General features: G+C 37.2%; 2 protein-coding genes and 1 long non-coding RNA gene across 6 annotated transcripts in view; 2 read left to right on the top strand and 1 right to left on the bottom strand.

The window, feature by feature from the left end:
* Positions 1-924, bottom strand: part of STAP1 (signal transducing adaptor family member 1) — a 34,809-nt gene extending 33,885 nt beyond the window's left edge. Inside the window, exon 1 of the mRNA XM_025887419.2 lies at positions 725-924. Coding sequence (XP_025743204.1) covers positions 725-844 — 120 coding nt within the window. The 5' untranslated portion in view covers positions 845-924. The remainder of the gene's footprint in view (positions 1-724) is intronic.
* A 2,891-nt stretch (positions 925-3,815) lies between these two features.
* Positions 3,816-4,572, top strand: LOC141372611 (uncharacterized). Its single transcript, XR_012377934.1, has 2 exons — positions 3,816-4,266; positions 4,346-4,572. It is a non-coding gene; the product is annotated as an uncharacterized lncRNA (long non-coding RNA).
* A 5,401-nt stretch (positions 4,573-9,973) lies between these two features.
* The window catches only part of CENPC (centromere protein C), a 79,156-nt gene continuing 69,346 nt past the window's right edge, over positions 9,974-19,783 (top strand). For all 4 annotated transcript variants that reach the window (XR_012377933.1, XM_025887461.2, XM_073891756.1 and 1 more), the window contains exons 1-2: positions 9,974-10,226; positions 15,119-15,165. Coding sequence is in view for 3 of the 4 variants with exons in the window: in XM_025887461.2 (XP_025743246.1) it covers positions 10,209-10,226; positions 15,119-15,165 (65 nt within the window). In the remaining variant the exon portion in view is untranslated. The remainder of the gene's footprint in view (positions 10,227-15,118; positions 15,166-19,783) is intronic.

Genomic DNA, 19,783 nt, shown 5'->3' with positions numbered 1-19,783 from the left:
GAATATATAACTATGCATAATGCTAAACAGTGTCAATTTTATCATTTTCATAATTTTTTACAAAAGTTTACTATTAAAAGATAATTTTAACATTATTTGTAAACTTCAAATAACCGAGAGTAGGAGCAAAATGCTTATTTTGCATAACTCATAGTATGTTATCTTAATGATACACGTCATCGTGGAAGCATACTAGTAAATTGCAGAAAAAAATATAGGAAACATTTTATCTTCTAAGCTGAAATCTTCTGTAATGTTTAAATAAATTCTTTGGAAATGTAGCTTATTAAATTTTCTTACATTACTAACTTAACATTAGAATGTTATATACAATACAGATATATATACATGTATGTGTTTAAGCCATACGTTGTCTTTAAATTGTGCAAAATTGGCATATTTCTGAGCTCAAGGAAGAGGGTTTTTTTTTTTTAAGATTTTATTTATTTATTTGACAGAGACACAGCTAGAGAGGGAACAGAAGCAGGGGGAGTGGGAGAGGGAGAAGCAGGCTTCCCAATGCAGAGCTCGATCCCAGGAACTGGGATCATAACCTGAGCAGAAGGCAGACGCTTAATGACTGAGCCACCCAGGTGCCCCAAGGAAGAGGATTTAATAGCAACAGAAACAAGGAGGCCCTTGTCACATCACATCAAATCACCATGAAATTACTTTTATGTTAAGACAGAAACTGCTAGTTTAACATTATCATCTATGGACTTACCTGGTATTCTGACCTCTTGACTAACAAAAACCCTTCAAAGTACAAAGGTAGAGCAGTAATCTTTAACCTTTCTTGGAAGATCCTTCGAGGGGCTGGTTTCGGGGGCTTCTCAGCCATCATACCCTCTCGGTGTGTGGTTTGATTTCAACTATATCCAGGCTCAAACAAAATGAGATCTCCTTTGTGTGAGAGGAAAAAGCAACTGTTCAAAGAGGAAGTCCCAACTCGATATTTAACCACCAACAGTACACACACACACACACACACACACACACACACACACACACACACACACACACTTTTTTTCCTTTACTTTTTGTGAGGTGAGAAAGAACAGGCATAGACCAAATTTGAAAGGGCAATCTCTGGGTAAATTTAGAATTACTTAGGATTACAGTAGCAAAATAAACAGAAGATTAACATCACCAGGGGATGAAAGGAACCAATGTGGTGATTATGGACTTTGGAGGAGTCATCAAGGTCACATTTGTTTTCTTTCACCTTTTTTTATTTATTGCTTTCCATTTTCATGCCTAGAAGACATGACTTGAATTAACTCCACTTCATTAAAAATCACTTCACGGGATAATTTTATTAGTACTATTTGTGTTATAAATCTTTTAGGACTGAGCTTTGCTTACATTTTTTTGAAAACTGGAGTTCTTTATCCCATGCGCATTTTGATGGTCCACTAACTACAAACCATATTTATGGGAACAAGGGATTTTTTACTTTTTTGTCAATAAGAATTTTTGAGTTTGTGGGTTACCAGTTGATGTTCAGCAAAATCTGTCTGACAGAGAAAGCTATAATATTTAAAATTTTTGTTCTTGTATGCTTTCTGAGTTGTAGATCACTGATGCTATGATGCATAGATGGGGGTCTCTACAGTTATCTAGTGAGATTTAGAGAGCTACACTGGGGCCAAAATGCATTCAGTAGCTGCATGTGGAAAAGGGTCCATGAGAGACTGGATTTGGCCCAGCACTGTGCAAGGAGTGATGGGAGAAGGGAACCATGGAAGGAATACTGGTATGTTTCACAGGGACCCTGCCAAGTTCCACCATTTCTTATTTCACCCTCTGTATTTAAGATTTATTCTAGATTTAGTATAGCCCAGGCCTGAGCATTCTCCCCAGTTAGACCAGTTGATTCTTAGAAATCAAAATAAGACAGGAATCTCCAGTTTGTTCCTCCTTTCCTAATGGAGACATTACATGGTTTTCTCTGCCACTACGGGTTCCATTGAATATGTGCAGCCAAAGTGTCTACAAAGTGAAGTATAACAATACAGACAGATTATCAGTAAACTAGAGGAGAAATGTCTTGAAACAGACATTGGGAGTTGAAGATTCAAAATTACTCCTTTGCTTTTATATTATCTCAAGACCTGCTTCCTATTATTACTCAAACCCTCTAATATAAACCTTCAATATAAGTTAAGCTTATTTTTTTGAGACAAGACCATGCTATTTTTTAGTTTCAATGTAAAAGGAAAATGAATTGAATGACAAAGGAAAACCTCCCGATTTGATAAATGACCTCATCCACCTTCTTGGCAGCTGGCAGCTGGTGTAACAGGGAGGAAAGGAAAGGAGGGATAAGGCCTGAGAATGGAAAGAAAAAGGGAAGTGAGGCAGGATGCTGCGAACTAGGAGTAATTGGAATATGAGAAAGCAGTCACTGGCTTTATGGTCAGAGAGTTTCATGGGAGAAAAGAATGCTTCTACAAAAAGGTAAACGTAGCAATGTTTCTGAGAAATAATCATCTAGTTAATTATTGTCTCTCTTACCTTTAAAAGAATAAGCAAAATTAAAGAAAAACCAGTTTATCAGCCTAAGTTGCTTTGGTTTGCTGACTTGCAAGTCACATTAATAGTTAATATACCAATGTTCAAATTATGTCTTCCAAAAAAAACAACTCCAGGATGGCAAAAATCCTGCTGAAGCATGATTAGCCAGTTAGATCTGTCCATAGTTTCCAACTGCATCATTACAATGGAAATGCTTTTAGAGATATCTCAGATTTTAGGTGGTGAATAATGGATTTGTAGGTAAGGAATCATAGTAGAAAAAGTGTTTGGGTGTAGAGAGAAAAGCCAATTTTGTTTTAACTGGCTCAGAGACCTTGAACAAACCATTTAACTTACCTGGGCTCACAGCTTCTTCCCTTCTTGTCTCCAGAGCAGCAGTACATTTCTCAGTTGTCTACTTTTCACACTTTTTCTTCTCTGACTCATTTAAAATGCAGTCTAATCAAGTCACTCCCCTGCTTAAAACACTTTGATGGATTCTCACTACTACACACTCACTAAGTCCAAATATTATAGCCATCATCAGTATCTGTACCACAGGAATTTGTTATACATCAGGTACATGGCTAATACAATTCAACAACTTTGAATGGAAGATTAACTCATATAACACCAAAATCTCAGGGCTCTTTTGAGTCATTTATGTTATAATGCAATTCAAATGAATGAATGCACATTTTTACAACAGTTAAGGCTCTCTAAACTACTTTATTATCCACTTATCAGAATTGATTCAATCAGTAAGTCTGTATAGGAGCCCCCAAACCCTCTCCTGTACTTCCAAATTTCTGACCTTTGTTTTACTTAATGTTTATTGATGCTTTTTGCCATTTTCATCACAATTCATTGCAGTAAATTTTGAAGATGTTTCAATTGAATACATTTACATTTATGATCCATAACTGAATACATCTTTAATTTTAATGACTATGTGGAATACTTTGTGCCATGCTGAGTCATTATTATTAAAAAAATATTTCTACTAGGTCTTTTGGGACTGAAAAAAAAAAGGCGAGGAATCACTTTTGTAGAAGAGATATTAGCTCTGTCGGAGTGGTTTAATTTGCTAACACAATTTTTAGTACAAAGAGTTGCATCTAGGATATAAGAGTTTTTCTAGTTATATGTTCTCACTATTTATGCAGTGTAGGGTGTAATTTATATGACTGAGAAATATTTCTTGGATGTCACATAGATACAGGACACATACTAGTTTCTAAATAACATAAGTCAGAGTATAATGGTAGCTTTAATAAAAACTCAAAACTCCAGATAGGATGATAGTTTTGGGGGAAGAGCAATAATGAATTTGGTTTTAACCACATCAAGCTCAATATATAGAAATGTTCGGTCTGCATTTTTGTTCCTTTTCACTTCATTTAAGATCCACTACTGCTGTTTTATGGGATAAGGTAGATTGATGCTCAATATCCATTCCAGCCCCTTCCAGTGTGCCGTTCTTAACTGCAGAGGCTGAAAAGCTAAAAACGACATATCCAGACTTTTCTGCAGCTGGAGCTGGGATGCATGCCATATTAGCAAGGAAGCACAGAGTCAGAATTTATTCTTAATTTGGCTTTTTTTTTTTTTTCCTAGAGGGAAGCATGGTCAGGAGACATCTCATTTTTCTGTGGCAATATTATCAGAAGTCCCAGTATCCAACCTCTGGTTTCATGGTGGTGATAGTCAAAGCATGGAACATCAGTTTTCTGATACCTATCATGACAGGTATGGTGTGTTTCTAGAGCCAGAAGCAATAAGGAGGCTTCCTGCTCATGGAGACACCTTATTTGTCATGTCTTCCTAGACATGGCAGTTTTGTAACTGCAGTGACTTCCTGATTAAGCAGTATCACTATGGTTCTGGAGACTCTGGCATCAGCTTCAGCTTCCCAAGTCTTCAATTTGCAGCAGCTGGCTTTTGGTGGTTCACTTCCTAGTGTGTCTTTGGGAATCATTCCTGCAAGCCCCAAATACATTATTTCTCTATCCCTCCCCAACAATTCTGTAAACCAGTAAATGCCTATTAGTAGTTTCCCTTTTTGGCCTCAATTAGCTGTTATGAATTAGATTCTATAGAATTGACCCCTGATCTATATAGTTCTGCACAGTCTATGGGAAGAAGTGAAAAATTATGTTAACATTGAAGGTGCTCCATAATCTAGTTCTATTTTGCAAACATGAACACTCTATGATATCTGACAATTTTTGACAACAGCACATCATTTCTGCTTCATGTCTTTGGTTGCAGTTTATTTTCCTACTTCTCTCACCCCTTATATCTCTTATGGCTAGGCATTGTCTGCAAGCTACAGTGTGGGCACTTTGTTTATGAATCTCTAAGGGACTTGAATTGACAAACATACATCATGTTCTATAAATACTTAAAATAGTTTATTTTTCTTCATAAATAGAAAACTTATATAAGTTTTAAGTCTTTAGGCATAAAGAAGAAAATGAAAATCACATGCTATTCCACCATCCACCATGAGCACTGTTTGGATAGGTACCATTACTTTTTTGGCACATTTTCTCTAGTTGTGTGTATTTATTTTATTTATTTTTATTTTTTTAAAAAAGATTTTATTTATTTATTTAATTGACAGAGGGAGAGAGAGACAGCGAGAGAGGGAACACAAGCAGGGGGAGGGTCAGAGGGAGAAGCAGGCTTCCCGCAGAGCAGGGAGCTCGATGCGGGGCTCCATCCCAGGACCCCGAGATCATGACCTGAGCTGAAGGCAGTCTCTTAACCAACTGAGCCACCCAGGCGCCCCTAGTTGTGTGTATTTATATAATCAGATTAGTACATGCTGTTTGATGAACTGCATTTTTCATACAGTGTATGTACAGCACATTTTCATGTCAATAAATATTAACATTCATTATTTAAATTTTTGCCTAGTACCACCAAAGTAATATATGTCTTTGCAAGGTTAAAATTGTAACACAGAAAGTATATTATTAAGCTTGTGGTTATTGATTGTTTTTTTAGTTTATTTCTTTTTTTTAATTGAAGTATGATTGACACGTTACATTAGTCAGGTGTACAACATAGTGAATCTAAATTAAATGTGTTTTAAATGACAAAAGCTCCTTTTTAAGAATTATGCTGACCAGAAGTAAACTATAGGCTACAAAATGGAGATCCAGAGAATAGTCTATTTGTTGTGTTCCTCTATTTATTTATTCAAAAATTTTTTGTAAGTAAACTCTATCTCCAAGGTGGGGTTCTAACTCTCAACTCTGAGATCTAGAGTCACATATTCTACCTACCCAACCAGCCTCACTGGTTGTATTCTTGTTAAGAGTAACAATGTATATCATAATAGAATTCAGTTACAACTAAGAAGCAAACACGCACAGAGGTAACTGTAAAGCTTTTTACACAGCACTAAAATTAAGAACTCATGGGGACCTTTACTCAACGCATAGTATAATTGGGTTTTTTTTTTTTTTGTGAACATTGCTGCCACCTACCTGCATATTGCAAGCACACTTTACTAATGTGGCAATTAGAGTCTTAGAGCCTTCCTATCTGAGGATAATTTTGTCAGAAAAGGCTACTTAACACATGGATAACATTTGATAGTAAGGAATTTTAAAAATTGAAATATTATATTAAAAAATACACTCCAAGAAATAAACTACAAAATTATACAAATAAGTTTACTTTAGCAAATTTTAAGTTATAATTGCAATGTCATAATTTTTACAAATTGATTTTTGGAGTGTAATTTTTTCTGACAAAATTCTCTTACAGTAATTTCCTAACATTTTCATTTTTGACTTCTGCAGAATATTTTTTTTTTTTGCAAAAATTCTGAGGACATCTGCAATTTTTTTTAAAGATTTTATTTATTTATATGACAGAGAGAGACACAGCTAGAGAGGGAACACAAGCAGGGGGAGTGGGAGAGGGAGAAGCAGGCTTCCCACAGAGCAGGGAGCCTGATGCGGGGCTCCATCCCAGAATCCTGGGATCATGACCTGATCTGAAGGTAGACGCTTAAGGACTAAGCCACCCAGGCGCCCCAAAGACCTGCAATTTTATTAATGCCACTTTGCCCTATCATTTTACCATGAAAAGTTTCAAACATACAGAGAAGCTAAAAGAGCAGTATTAATAAACACCTACACATCTACCATGTAGTTTCAGTAATTATTAACATTTTGCCATATTTGCTTTAACTATATCTCTATCTTCTTTTTTAAGATTTGATTTTTTTAAGTAATCTCTGCAATGAAACTGGGGCTCAAACTTACAACCCTGAGATCAAGAGTCACATGTTCCACTGACTGAGCCAACCAGGCACCCCTCTTTTTTTAAACTGAACCAATTTAAAGTACGTACAAACATCTCGTTTTACCCCTCAATACTTAAATATGTATATCCTTATCCTAAAAGAATAAGGGCATTCTCAACACAATGGCATTATAATATCTAAGAAAATTTTACATTTCCCTGTCATTTAATAATCACTGTTTTAGTTTTCTACTTTTTAATGCTCTTTATATCTTCTTTGTTTTGAATCAGACTGGCCCTAATTCACACATTACATTTGGCTGGTATCTCTCTTTCTCTCTCTACTGGCCTGACCCCCTGAGCTTGCACAGATGAATCATAAAGTGCCAGAGGCAACCTCAGTTCCATTATAATGTTAAAATCCCTTCTGAATATTCATCCCAAATCCTAATAAGAGGAGCCTGCTTTCCCTTGTTTGGGAGACACTGTTTTGGAAATTAATCCCTGTGATCTCGTTTGTACAAATAAAATTGACACTGTGAGGTGACTCTTCCTGGGGTAACCTGACTATAACTCACCAAGGAGTGGGCCTACTTTGGTTTGTTAACACTTTCTCTAACGTCCTTAATTTTTTAAGTCAAGTTTATTGAGGTGTGATTTACAGCAAAAGTCATCCTGAGAGTTTTGACAAAAACATAAGAGTATTATAATCACCATCATAATCAAGACATAGACTGTTTCCACCATCTTAAAAGTTCCCTCATGGCCTCTGTTGTCAGCGTCTTCAATCCCCAACTTCATCTCCTGGCAACTACTGGTCTAATTTCTATTTGTATAGTTTTATGTAGGCAAATATAGGGAATCATACAGCAGGTTGTCTTTTATGTCTGGCCTCTTTTACTTAGTATAGTGCTTTTGAGATTCATCTGAGTTGTTGCCTGTATCAGTAGATTGTTCTTATTGCTGAGGAATATTCTGCTATATGGAGGTACCACAGTTTATTTACCAGTTGATGGGCATATAACCAGTTTGGGTTTATTATGAATAAAGCAAATTTTAAGTTTTAATAGTAATTGTGTTACTATTTCTAGAACAAATTCATTTTTAGAGTGCCATTTTTAATGTCTAAAATATTCTTTAAAATCGTTTTAACAGTTACCGATTTAAAATCTACATAAAATCCTAAGTAAACGTGTCTACTACCCTTTCAAGTTAAATTTCTGGATACTTTATTTCCCATATACCCATCTAATATACATACTTCCATAGACTGATACACACACACACACACACACACATACTCCTTGCCTAGGTTTCAGTAGTTGTGATAGAAAACTTCAAGATTTAGTCAGTTACCATAGAAGTTCATAAGGAGTGATCTGGATGTATTTTGGGGCGCAGTGGGCCTATAATGACAAATCTGGGTTTTATAAACATTAATTAATTAACTAGCAACCCTATTTTTGGATGCTAAAAACATGGTGGAGCTATTAAATAATAGGACAGATGCAGAGGGAACTAAAAAATTTGTTTGGGAATGAAAGGAGGAGTCTCCACAACTTTGGTTTTCATAAAAGTGCTCCTCCATTTTCTCTGTGGAACAGACCAGTTCATCACCAATACCCTTTGTGTCCTACATTTTACACCAGGTCAAGTATTTCAAAATACCTCTGAGAGTCACTGTCTTCAGTGGAAATCATTTTATATGTAGAACTTTTACATCTGTGATTGTGCTTGCTAAAATTTCTCACTGAGAGGTAAAAAAAAAGTGTAGTGATTAAGTGCTCAGTTCTAGAGTTAGGACAGCAGGCTTCATCCCCAGTTCTGCCCTTTAATGGTAGTGCAATTTGGGGCAGGTTACTTAAGCACTGTCCCAGTTCTGTTGTCAGTAAAATGGGGATATTAGTCATCTTCCCTTAATAAGAATGTTCTAAGAATTAAATAAGTTACTGCATGGAGAGCATTAAGAAAAAAAACGGCATACAGTGTGAATTGAATAAATGATAGTTTTTATTATAATCTGTTCTAAATGTGACAGCATCAAATTATATTATGTAGTCTGATTGGCAAAACTTCTGCTAGAGCAAGTAAAAAACTCCATAATAATACTAATAATACATAATAATACTAAATAATAATTATTTATTGAATTCTTACTATGTTCCAGGAATTTCACCTAGATATTAAAAGGAATTAATCCAATATCTCATCAGTTTTACAGACATTTTACAGACAAGGGATTTGAGAAAGAAATAGTTTAACTTGCCCACTATGGCAGAATTTGTGAAGTAGAATGGAATACAGCCTGATTGCAGAGTTAATATATAACCTCTCTTCCCTACCAAAAGTAAATAAATAAAAACCCTCAGCAGGTGATAACATTTGTTAAATCATTACAAGTTTAAAAAAGTTTATTAGCTCAACTCTTGACTAATGAATTTATTCAATAAGTATTTTCTGTTTAAAATTCTCTGCAAATTTTTATTAAATCACAAAAAATAGACACGTTTCATACAATCATAAAATGGTCAAGTTTTCAGAGGATCTAATTTAGCTCTCCCATTATATAACTATATTAAGGAAACACCCAGAATGGTGGCGCAAATTGTCCTAGATGACATTGCTAATGGCTGAGTAAATTCAAGACTCCTGATAAAGACTCCCTTCAGGATATTATACCTAAATGACAGATATTTACCTAGGTCATTTTGTTGGCAATGCTTCATGAAAATATTATCTACATATCCGAAAAAAGAATACATCGTCATCATTATATTATTATGACTTTCAGATTTGATACATAGACGGGCTGGGGGTGGTTGACAAGTCTGCATAGTGAAATATTTCTCGTCAAACAACTTCTGCAATTTCTACCTCTTATCCTTCCAAGTATTATTTTTTACTGTATGAGAACCCTTGACAAGTCTTACATTGGGCTCAAGGGCAAAGGCTGCTCTCGAAACGATCTCTAGCTAAGTAAAACTCCAGCTTTTTAAGCTCAGTCTCCGCTTGGCTGGGGAGCGAAGGAGGATCCAGCGTTAAGTAGAGAGGGAGGGCGGGGCTACGGGAAAGATGGGGCGGGGCTTCGGTGGACGCTGCGATGGGCTGGTCTGTTGGAGCGTCCAGTGAAGGGGCGAGCCCGTAACGGCTTTCTATTGGGTTGCTCGTCTCGGTTTGCGCATGTGCAGACCGTTTCAAACCCCGGAGTTTGCAGGGCGCTGTGCCTGTGAAGGGCTGCGCCAATGGGTGAGGACCGTCGGTAGCGCGCTTACTGGCTCGCAGGTCTCTCGATTTTGCCGCCTCCCACCCCAGGAGAGCTCCTGGGGCTCAGTCTAACCGCTCCTCCCGCGATTCTTGTCAGTGCCAGGCTTCTTCGAGTCACGGCCCGCGAGTACTTCCGTGCCAGACTCCGGGGGCCGGGTCGAAACATGGCTGCGTCGGGTCTGGTAAGTGCAGGCTCTTGCCGCTTATGGCGAACCGGAGCTCGGGGCAGGGGAGAATGTAAATGTTTAGCTGGTGCTGTGGCTTCTTGGAGATTTCAGTGGGAAAGCCCGCGAATTTTTTGAGATCAACGCTGATCGTATGCCGATAGCCAGAGTTAATTTCCGTGTATTGTTTCCTCAAGGTTTTTTTTAATTTTGTTTGTGATGGCATCTTTCTCTTCAGAGAATCTTGTGATTTCTACTTTTTTTGGCCTAAATCTACTTCTTAGTCCTCCAAATAATTTCCTGTCCACAGAAGTATTGGGACGCCTTTAAAGTGTGGACTTGATGGTCTGGAGAAGCAGATTATTTGTAGATGGGTATCTGTTATTGATAAAGTTTTCTGAAAGGCAGCTATTAGTTAAAAGGTGCTTAAGGTGGGAATGACTAAAGGGGGCGGGCACTAATCTTTTGTTTCCGTTTCTGGGCTCTCTTGGTATTCACTATTCTGTATTTCACACTTTGCTTATGGTTACAGTATATTATACAACCCATATCAGCCCCTTCCTACTGTATTTTCTACTTTATCTCTCCCCTTTTAAGAAAATCTTCATCAGTGATCTCCCACTTACGTAAAGTTATAAATGTATGCTTGTATGCATGAAGGTGTATAAAAGGATGCTATAGAGCATACTTTTTACTGTGAGCACATACATTGTTTACATTACGTAGAATTAAAAAAAAAGGGAATAAAGCCATTCTCATTGGAGGAAAAGGAAGGGAATAAATTTACCAAATGCCCACGGTTCCTTTTTTAAAAGAGTTTATTTATTTATTAAAGATTTTATTTATTTATTTGACAGAGAGAGACACAGCGAGAGAGGGAACACAAGCAGGGGGAGTGGGAGAGAGAGAAGCAGGCTCCCCGCCGAGCAAGGAGCCTGACCTGGGACTCGATCCCACGATCCTGAGATCATGACCTGAGCCGAAGGCAGACGCTTAACGACTGAGCCACCCAGGCGCCCCAAGAGTTCATTTTTTTAGAGCAGTCTTAGGTTCTTAGCAAAACTAAGCAGGAAGGTACAGAGATTTTTCCATACCCCCTAGCCCCCACACATGCTTAGCCACCCCTATTATCAGTATCCCCCACCATAGTGGTACATTTATTACAATTGATGAACCTACATCGACACGTCATGGACTGGCCAAAGTCCATAATGTACAATAGGGTTCACTCCTGGTGTTGCACATTCTGTGGGTTTGGACAAAAATCTAAAGACACATATCCATCATTATGGTATCATATAGAGAGTGTTTTCACTGCCCTGTATATCCTTTGTGTTCTGCCTGTTTACCCCTTCCTCCCTACACAACTCTGGTAACCACTCATCTTTTTACCATCTTCATAGTTTTGCCTTTTCCAGAATGTCATGTAGTTGGAATAATACATACATAGCCTTTTCAGATTGACTTTCATTTGGTATTACACATTTAAGGTTTCTTCATATCTTTTCATGGCTTGATAGTTCATTTCTTTTTAGTGCTGAATAATATTCCATTGTCTGGATGTACCCCAGTTTATCCATTCACCTAATTGACATCTGGTTGCTTTCAAGTTTTGGCAATTATAAATAAAGTTGCAATAAACATCTGTATGCAGATTGTTGTGTGGACAGCTGTTGTGTGGACAACTCCCTTGGGTAAATACCAAGCAGTACGATTACTAAGTCATGGTAAGAGTCTGTTTAGTTTTGTAAAAACCACCACACTCTTCCAAAGTGGCTGTACTATTTTGCATTCAAAAATAAATGAGACTTGGGCGCCTGGGTGGCTCAGTTGGTTAAGCGACTGCCTTCGGCTCAGGTCATGATCCTGGAGTCCTGGGATCGAGTCCCGCATCGGGCTCCCTGCTCAGCAGGGAGTCTGCTTCTCCCTCTGACCCTCTTCCCTCTCGTGCTCTCTCTCTCTATCTCATTCTCTCTCTCAAATAAATAAATAAAAATCTTTAAAAAAAATAAATGAGAGTTTCTTTTGTGCCATATCCTTACCAGCATTTGGAGTTGTCGGTGTACCAGATTTTCGTTATTCTAATAGGTATAGTGGTATCTCATTGTTTTAACGTGCTTTTCCCTGATGATATATGATGTGAAGCATCTTTTCATATGCTTATTTACCATTTGTACATCATCTTACTTGAGCTATAAGGTCTTTGGCCCATTTATTTTTTAATTTGGTTGTTTGTTTTCTTAATGTTGAGTTTTAAGCATTGTTCCTATATTTTGGATAATAGTCCTTACCAGATGTGTCTTTTACAAATATTTTTTTTAAAGATTTATTTATTTTGAGAGAGTGAGAATGAGAGAGAGAGAGAGAGAGAGTACATGAGAGGGGGGAGGGTTAGAGGGAGAAGCATGCTCCTCGCCGAGCAGGGAACCCGATGCAGGACTCGATCCTGGGACTCCAGGATCATGACCTGAGCCGAAGGCAGTCACTTAACCAACTGAGTCACCCAGGCACCCACAAATATTTTCTTCCAGCCTGTTGCTTGTCCTCTCATTCTCCTTTTTAATTTTTTTTAAACCATGATCAGTGTTTTATTTGGATAAATGTTGGCATGGATTTAAAATCTGTGATTGATAATAATAGCATCAATGATATTAATAAACAGTTTATTTTCACATTGTGATCTCTGCCTTTCTTTTATGAATTTCTTCATAAAAATGTCAGATGCATGAGTGGGGTAAAGAGAGTGTTTATATGTGGTGGGGTCATTTATATCCCAATGGGCCAAGTAAAAGGCTCAATAAATATTTGGTATTGATAATAGTTTTTAAAGCATGCTGTTCATCCTATGACTACCCAATTTTCAACTAGATTTGATTTTACAATAAAAAGATAGTACCCTAAGTATCTCAGATAATGCTCTCGACTTCCAAAATCAGCATGTCTCTGTGTTTTATTTTTCCTCTTGTTCCCAGTGATGGGGCTGCTTCCTGGTTGGAGTTAATGATTTTTTTTCTTTCTGGAAGCATTCTAGTATTTTTTATTCTCAATTTTTCATAAATGTCACTATTATGTCCGAGGTATGGATTCTCTTATATTCATCATGCTGGCTGTTTATGCCCTACACATTTAGGGAATTTGTGTATTTTCTTAGAGTTATCTCTTTCCTTTTTCTTTGTTCTTCCCGGAATAGCAATTTGTCAGAAGTTGGACCTCCTGATTTTTAGATCTTCTTTGTTTTATTCTTTCTTCCATTTTCCACTTCCTCTTCATTTTTTGTCTTTTTTTTCCCCTCCCAGAAATATCCTTAGCTTTTTCATAATTATTGCATTTTTTACTTTAGGCAGTGATATTTTTAATTATTAAGAATTTTTCTTGGTCTCACTGCTTATAGTATACCACTTTATTTTATGAGTCCAGTATTTCAAATCTCTCTTGAAGGTACTAATTAGAGTTTTGTTTTTTGCTTTTACGTTTTCTTTCTCTCTCACCCCCCCTTTTTTTTTAATAGAAGCCTAATTGAGGGGTGCCTGGGTGGCTCAGTCAATTAAACATCTGCCATCTGCTCAGGTCATGATCCCAGGGTCCTGGGATCTAGGCCCCACATTGGGCTCCCTGCTCAGTGGGGAGCCTACTTCTCCCTCTTCCTCTGCCCCTCCCACCTGCTCATGCTGTCTCTCTCACTCTCTCAAATCAATCAATCAATATAGGGACACCTGGGTGACTCATTCGGTTAAGCGTCTGCCTTGGGCTCAAGTCATGATCCCAGGGTCCTGGGATGGAGTCCCTCATTGGGCTCCTTGCTCAGCAGGGAACCTGCTTCTCCCTCTGCCTGCCTCTCCCCCTGCTTGTGCTGTGTCTCTTTCTCTCTCTCTCTGACAAATAAACAAATAAAATCTTAAAAAAAAAAAAATAGAAGCCTAGTTGACACTCAATGTTACATTACTTTCAAATGTACAGCATAATAATTCGACAGGTTTATATGTTGGGTTATGCTCTTCTTTCTCATTCTTGGTTTCAGTTTTCTCTTGGGCCTTTTTCTTTTCCATTTTAAAAATTTATATCTTTTTTTTATTATTATGTTATGCTAATCACAATACATTACATCATGAGTTCTTGATTTTCCTGTTTTGCTTAGAGACTTTTAAATGTCTGGTGATCCATAAATGCTAGTGATATTTAAGACTGAGACAATAGAATAAAATTTTTTTAGCTCTGTGTTTTTTTTTTTTTTTTTAATTTAAATTCAATTAGCCAGTTAGCTCTGTGTTTATGGGGTAGGGGATGTGGGGGTCTGTTATTCTGTTCGTTCCCTTTCTCAGTCTTTCCTCCTTCATATTTCGAGTTTTCCTAGTTCAACATTGTTACGGCTTTTTCCTGGGCAGATCAGCTTTACTCTTCATCAGAAACTGGATCCTCCGAGCTTACTTTTGGCTCCTACTGCTTTTATTCTGTTTCATCAATTAACATACTCCATTTGTTTTCCATCTTCTAGAAATTTGTTTAATTTGTTTGTTAATAGATGGTCCTCTCTTCCATTCTCTTTTTCATTGTTGTTTTATGTCGTTTTAATGCTTAACTATTATTTTACAGGGATCTGCCTGCAAGGAAAGGAGATGAGTAGATATTGCTAGTCAACCAATTTGAATTATTAGAAGCACAGATAGTTGGAATTTTGATGATAGAAAAGGTATGGGGGCAGGTGGAAGAAAAAGAGAAAGATGGAATAAATCCCAGGATGAGCAAATAATATAAGCAAAGATTTTGAAACAGTAGATATGAGGCAAGTTTTCTTTCACTTGATCCAGTGAATTCCTCTTTATAGTACTATAATGGGCAATTAGCAAAACTTGCTGAATGAATAAATGAAGAACTTAAGTTTTCACCAGTTGGGTGATTTACTTTTCTTTTAGGATCATCTCAAAAATGACTACAGAAGAAGATTTTGCCGACCTGTCAGGTGAGTTATATATTGGATTTTAAGGCCATTTTTATGTCTGTCTTCAGAAAGTGATTTTTAAATGAAGAAGGGAAAAATTACTTCTAACATAATGATTTCTGTGCCCACTGATTAGGTATAGTCTACTTAGTAATTTTATATTTACAGAAATATTAATGCAAGCAGAGTAGTGACTTAGCACCAGTGAGAGAAGAAATTCAGCTGATAAATTATGGATCAGGAAGAGGCAGTCTTAGTTCTGACTAAATGACAGCCATGGGGAAAGCACTTTATAGAGTGGATTGAATGGTAATATTACAAAGATGCAGCTTATTTGGTGGGGCTAAAAGAAAATGTGGGTGTAGGCTATAAAAAGACAATAAGGATCTTTGTAATGCGGACTGTTCAGTATCTTGACTGTGGTGATAATTTGTGAACCTGCAGATGTGATAAATTGCACAGAACTAAGTATGAACATAAACGCACAAACGAGTACAGTTGACCCTTGAACAACTCGGGTTAGGGTTGCTGACCCCCATACAGTTGAAAATCTTCACATAATTTTGATACCCCAAAATCTTCTACTAATAGCCTACTGTTGCCTGGAAACCTTACCAATAACATAAATAGTCAGCACATAGTTTGTATACTGTATATTATATATTGTATTCTACAATAAAATAAGCTAGAGAATAGAAAATGTTACTAAGAAAATCATAAGAGAAAACACATTTACAGAACTGTACTGTATTGATAACAGTAAGTTTTTGTTGTCTGTTTACAAGAGGAATCGTCTTATTACCTACTAATATAGTCTTATATGATACAAAACACTGTAGCTGTTATATATATTACTAGCACTAGACATCAGACATGAAAAAATGATGTGAAAAGAAATTCATATTTATTTACAGGTATAACAGGTATTGATAAAGAAGCAGCAGTATGATTACTTTATGGTAGCCTGGTGTGGTCAGTATGATTGTTTCATGGTAGCCTAGTCTATACATTAATGGATAGAATTGTTACAAATTTTTTCGGCATATGGTATTATAGTTATATCCATAATATAGTTTGGAAACATTGTTATACTTTTATAAAACCACTTACCTGTGAGGAAAGACATACTGTATGGAAATATAATTCTTTGAAAGGAAAGTTACAAGGCAGTAAGATAACACATTATTAATTTTATATTAAATATCACTCACCTTATGCCTATGTAAGGATAGGCTATCCACTTCCATACAAGTTTTGCACAAGGTGTTCTACACAATGAATACTTAGAGGATAATAATGATGACGATGACATAAAAATGTCTCATACATTTCTTGCCATACAGTTACTAGATTTTCACATGAAGACACACGGATACACTGGAGTTTATTAATGGTATGGCATGCTGATTATTTACTGTTCATTAAGTGGGAGTGGATCATCATGAGGATCTTCATCCTCATTGTCTTCACATTGAGTAGGCTGAAGAAGAGGGGAAAGTTGAGGTGATCTTGTTTCAGGTGTGGCAGAGACAGAAGAGGTGGAGGAGGTAAAAGGGGAGGCAGGAGAGGCAGGCATACTTGGTGTAACTTTATGCGATTATATCATAATTTTTGTCTGACTTTTGCTTTTTCATTTCTCTAAACTTGGTTTTATATTCTGCTGTTTACCTTAGTTTCGTTGTATGCCTGTATCATAGAAGGCCCATGTCATAAAAGAGGTCAAAAGCAGTCTTGAGTAATTGGAAACCTCTATCAGATTGTCTAATGTCAATTTGCTTTCTGGTAGTGCTTCTACATCTTCTTCCACGTCATCTGGTATTGTTTTAGAAGCATTCATCTCCATACAGTCATCTTCTGTTAATTCCTCTGGTGTGATGTCTATTAGCTCTTCAATTTCTCCAAGATCCTAATTTTGAAACCCTTCACCCCCCACCTTTTTTGCCATATCCACAATCTCTTTCATGATTTTTCTTGATTGGCTCTATCATAAATCCTGTGAAGTCATGTATAACATCTGTATACAGTTTTCTCCAGCAGGAATTTATTGCTTTGGGCTTGATGGTTTTCATAGCTTTTTCTATAACAATAATGGTATCTTCAATGCTGTAATCCTTCCAGACTTTCATGATGTTTTCTCTGTTCCATATTCCATAGCATTGGCAGTCCTTCCCCTAGAAAACCATGTGTAACAAGTCTTAAAGGTCCTTATGACCCCCTAATCTAGAGGCTGAATTTGAGAAGTGTGTTGGGGGCAGACATACCATTTTGACTCCTTCAGTGTTGAACTCCTGGGGTTTTGGGTGGCCAGTGGCATTGTTCAATATCAGAAGAACTTTAAAAGACAGACCCTTACTGGCAGGGTACTTCCTGACTTCAGGGACAAAGCATTGATAGAACCAGTCCAGAAGAAGGGTTCTCATTGCCCAGCTTTCTTGGTATAGTACAATCCAAAATCTGGCAGCTGGTGTTTATCTTTTTCCTTCAAAGCTGGGGTTTAGCAGCTTTGTAGGTAAGTCAGTCCTGATTATAAAGCTGACTGCATTTGCACAAAATAGTAGAGTTAGCTGATCCCTTGCTTGCTTCTCTTCTTTAGTAATATGTCCTTTATGACATTTAGGGAGAGAGAGAGAGAGAGAGAGAAGGCACGCATGTGTCTAAGCAGGGGGAGGGGCAGAGAGAGTGGGAGACAAGCAGACTCCTTGCTGTGAGGGAAGCTCGACGAGGGTTCGATCCCAGGATCCTGAGATCATGACCAAGGGTCGGACTCTAAACTGACTGAGCTACCCAGGTGCCCTGTTTTATTTTGAGAGAGAAATAGTATGCAAGCAGGAGGGAGGGAAGGGCAGAGGGAGAAGGAGAGAGAGACTCTTAAGCAGGCTCCATACTCAGCATGGAGCCCAATGTGGGGCTTAATCTCATGACCCTGAGATCATGACCTGAGCTGAAATCAAAAATTAGATGCCCAACCAGCTGAGCCACCCAGGTGCCCCCTTAGTGATGATGATGATGGGGATGATGATGATTTTTTTTTTTTTTTGAGAGAGAGAGCGCACAAGTGGTGGGGGCAGTGGATGGGCAGAGGGAAAGGAAGCTAATCTTAGGCAGACTCTGCAGTGAGTGGGGAGCTCAGTCTCACGACCATGAAATCATGACCTGAGCCACGGCATGTTGGAACTCATCTGCTGCCTCTTGTTCGACAGAAGGTTCTTCTCATGTTATCTTGACTCTTTTTTTTAAGCCAGCTCTCTTTCTAAATGCCATCCTTTTCTGGCATTAAATTCTCCAGCTTTAGATCCTTCACCTTCCTTTTGCTTTAAGATGTCTTATAATAACTTTGCTTTTTCTCAAGCCATATTATAATCTATATTTATGCCTTTCTTTGAACAAGTCCTGCAATCCACATAAAAGCTGCATTTTCAGTACAAGATAAAAAGATATTTTGCAAAATGGCAAGGTTTTGTACCTGCTGGCGCAGCTGCAAAGACAGCTTCATAAATTTCCTTTTCTTTTTTTGCAATAGTCCTTATGCTGCATTTATTTTATCTTGCAATGGCAGGCAACCACAGCTGCAGACTTCATTCTATGGTATATATCAAGTAAATCAACTTTTTCTTGTAGTGTCATGACGTCTCTGTTCCTTGGGAGCATTTCCAGCATCACTAGTGGTACCTTGTGGGTCCCGTGGTGTTATTCAGGGTTTACGGTATTGCACTAAACATAATGAAAAATGGGAGAACTGTGAGAGATCACTTTTTACTGCAATCCACAATTTACTGGAGAAGTAATTGCTTCTGCTCACTCAGAGTTGATTAATGTTAGATGGCATTTTTAAGGGGATACTCACTAACACTTGGGCTCACCACAATAGTAACAGGGCTATAAAATTATTACAGTAGTACACCATGTACTACAGTTAATTTTATGCCATTATGATTTAAACTGCGTCTTTACATTTGTTCACATCTTTTGACTACAAATAACACCATGTATGTTCTGTATGTGTAAGTTTTGATAAATTTTAACTTCTAATAATAGATTTGTGTGTATTTTATGGTAGTAAATGATAAAATAGACTGGTATCTACATGTATTTTAATGCATTCATGACATACTTAACTTTTTGTTAATTTTTTTTATATTTCTGGGCTATGTGGTTTGTGAGTTTTTTCAAATTTTGCAAATCTCCAAAAAATTTTCCAGTATGTTTACTGAAAAAAATCTGTGTGTGAGTGGACCCATGCAGTTCAAACCCATATTGTTCAGGGGTCAACTGTATATGTAGAACTGGAGAAATCTGAATAGGACTAGTGGATTGTATTGATACCAGTATCCTTGTTGTGGTAGTATAGTATAGTATAGTTTTACAAAATGTTACAATTTGGGGGAACTAGATAAAGTGAACAAGGGATTTCCTCTATATTATTTCTTACAACTGCATGTGAAACTACAGTGAAAATTCTATACTGATTCATAAGCTGCTGTTAAGGTTAATAATATTAAATAAAAAATGCATTTGAGAACTTCAAGGGAAGACTGTTATTTGGAGCTGTTAGGACTTGTGACCATAGAGTTTTTGTTTTTATTAAAGAAGTGTTTTAGTACTGATTGGATTTCTCCAAAACCATTTATATTCTTGTTTA

Source organism: Callorhinus ursinus, unplaced genomic scaffold (genome assembly GCF_003265705.2).
Source record: "Callorhinus ursinus isolate GAN/ISIS: 27379988/994484 unplaced genomic scaffold, GSC_fseal_2.0 scaffold4, whole genome shotgun sequence".
NCBI lineage: Eukaryota > Metazoa > Chordata > Mammalia > Carnivora > Otariidae > Callorhinus > Callorhinus ursinus.
The sequence above is the reverse complement of the archived record's forward strand: the minus strand, read 5'-3'. Positions and strand labels throughout refer to the sequence as shown.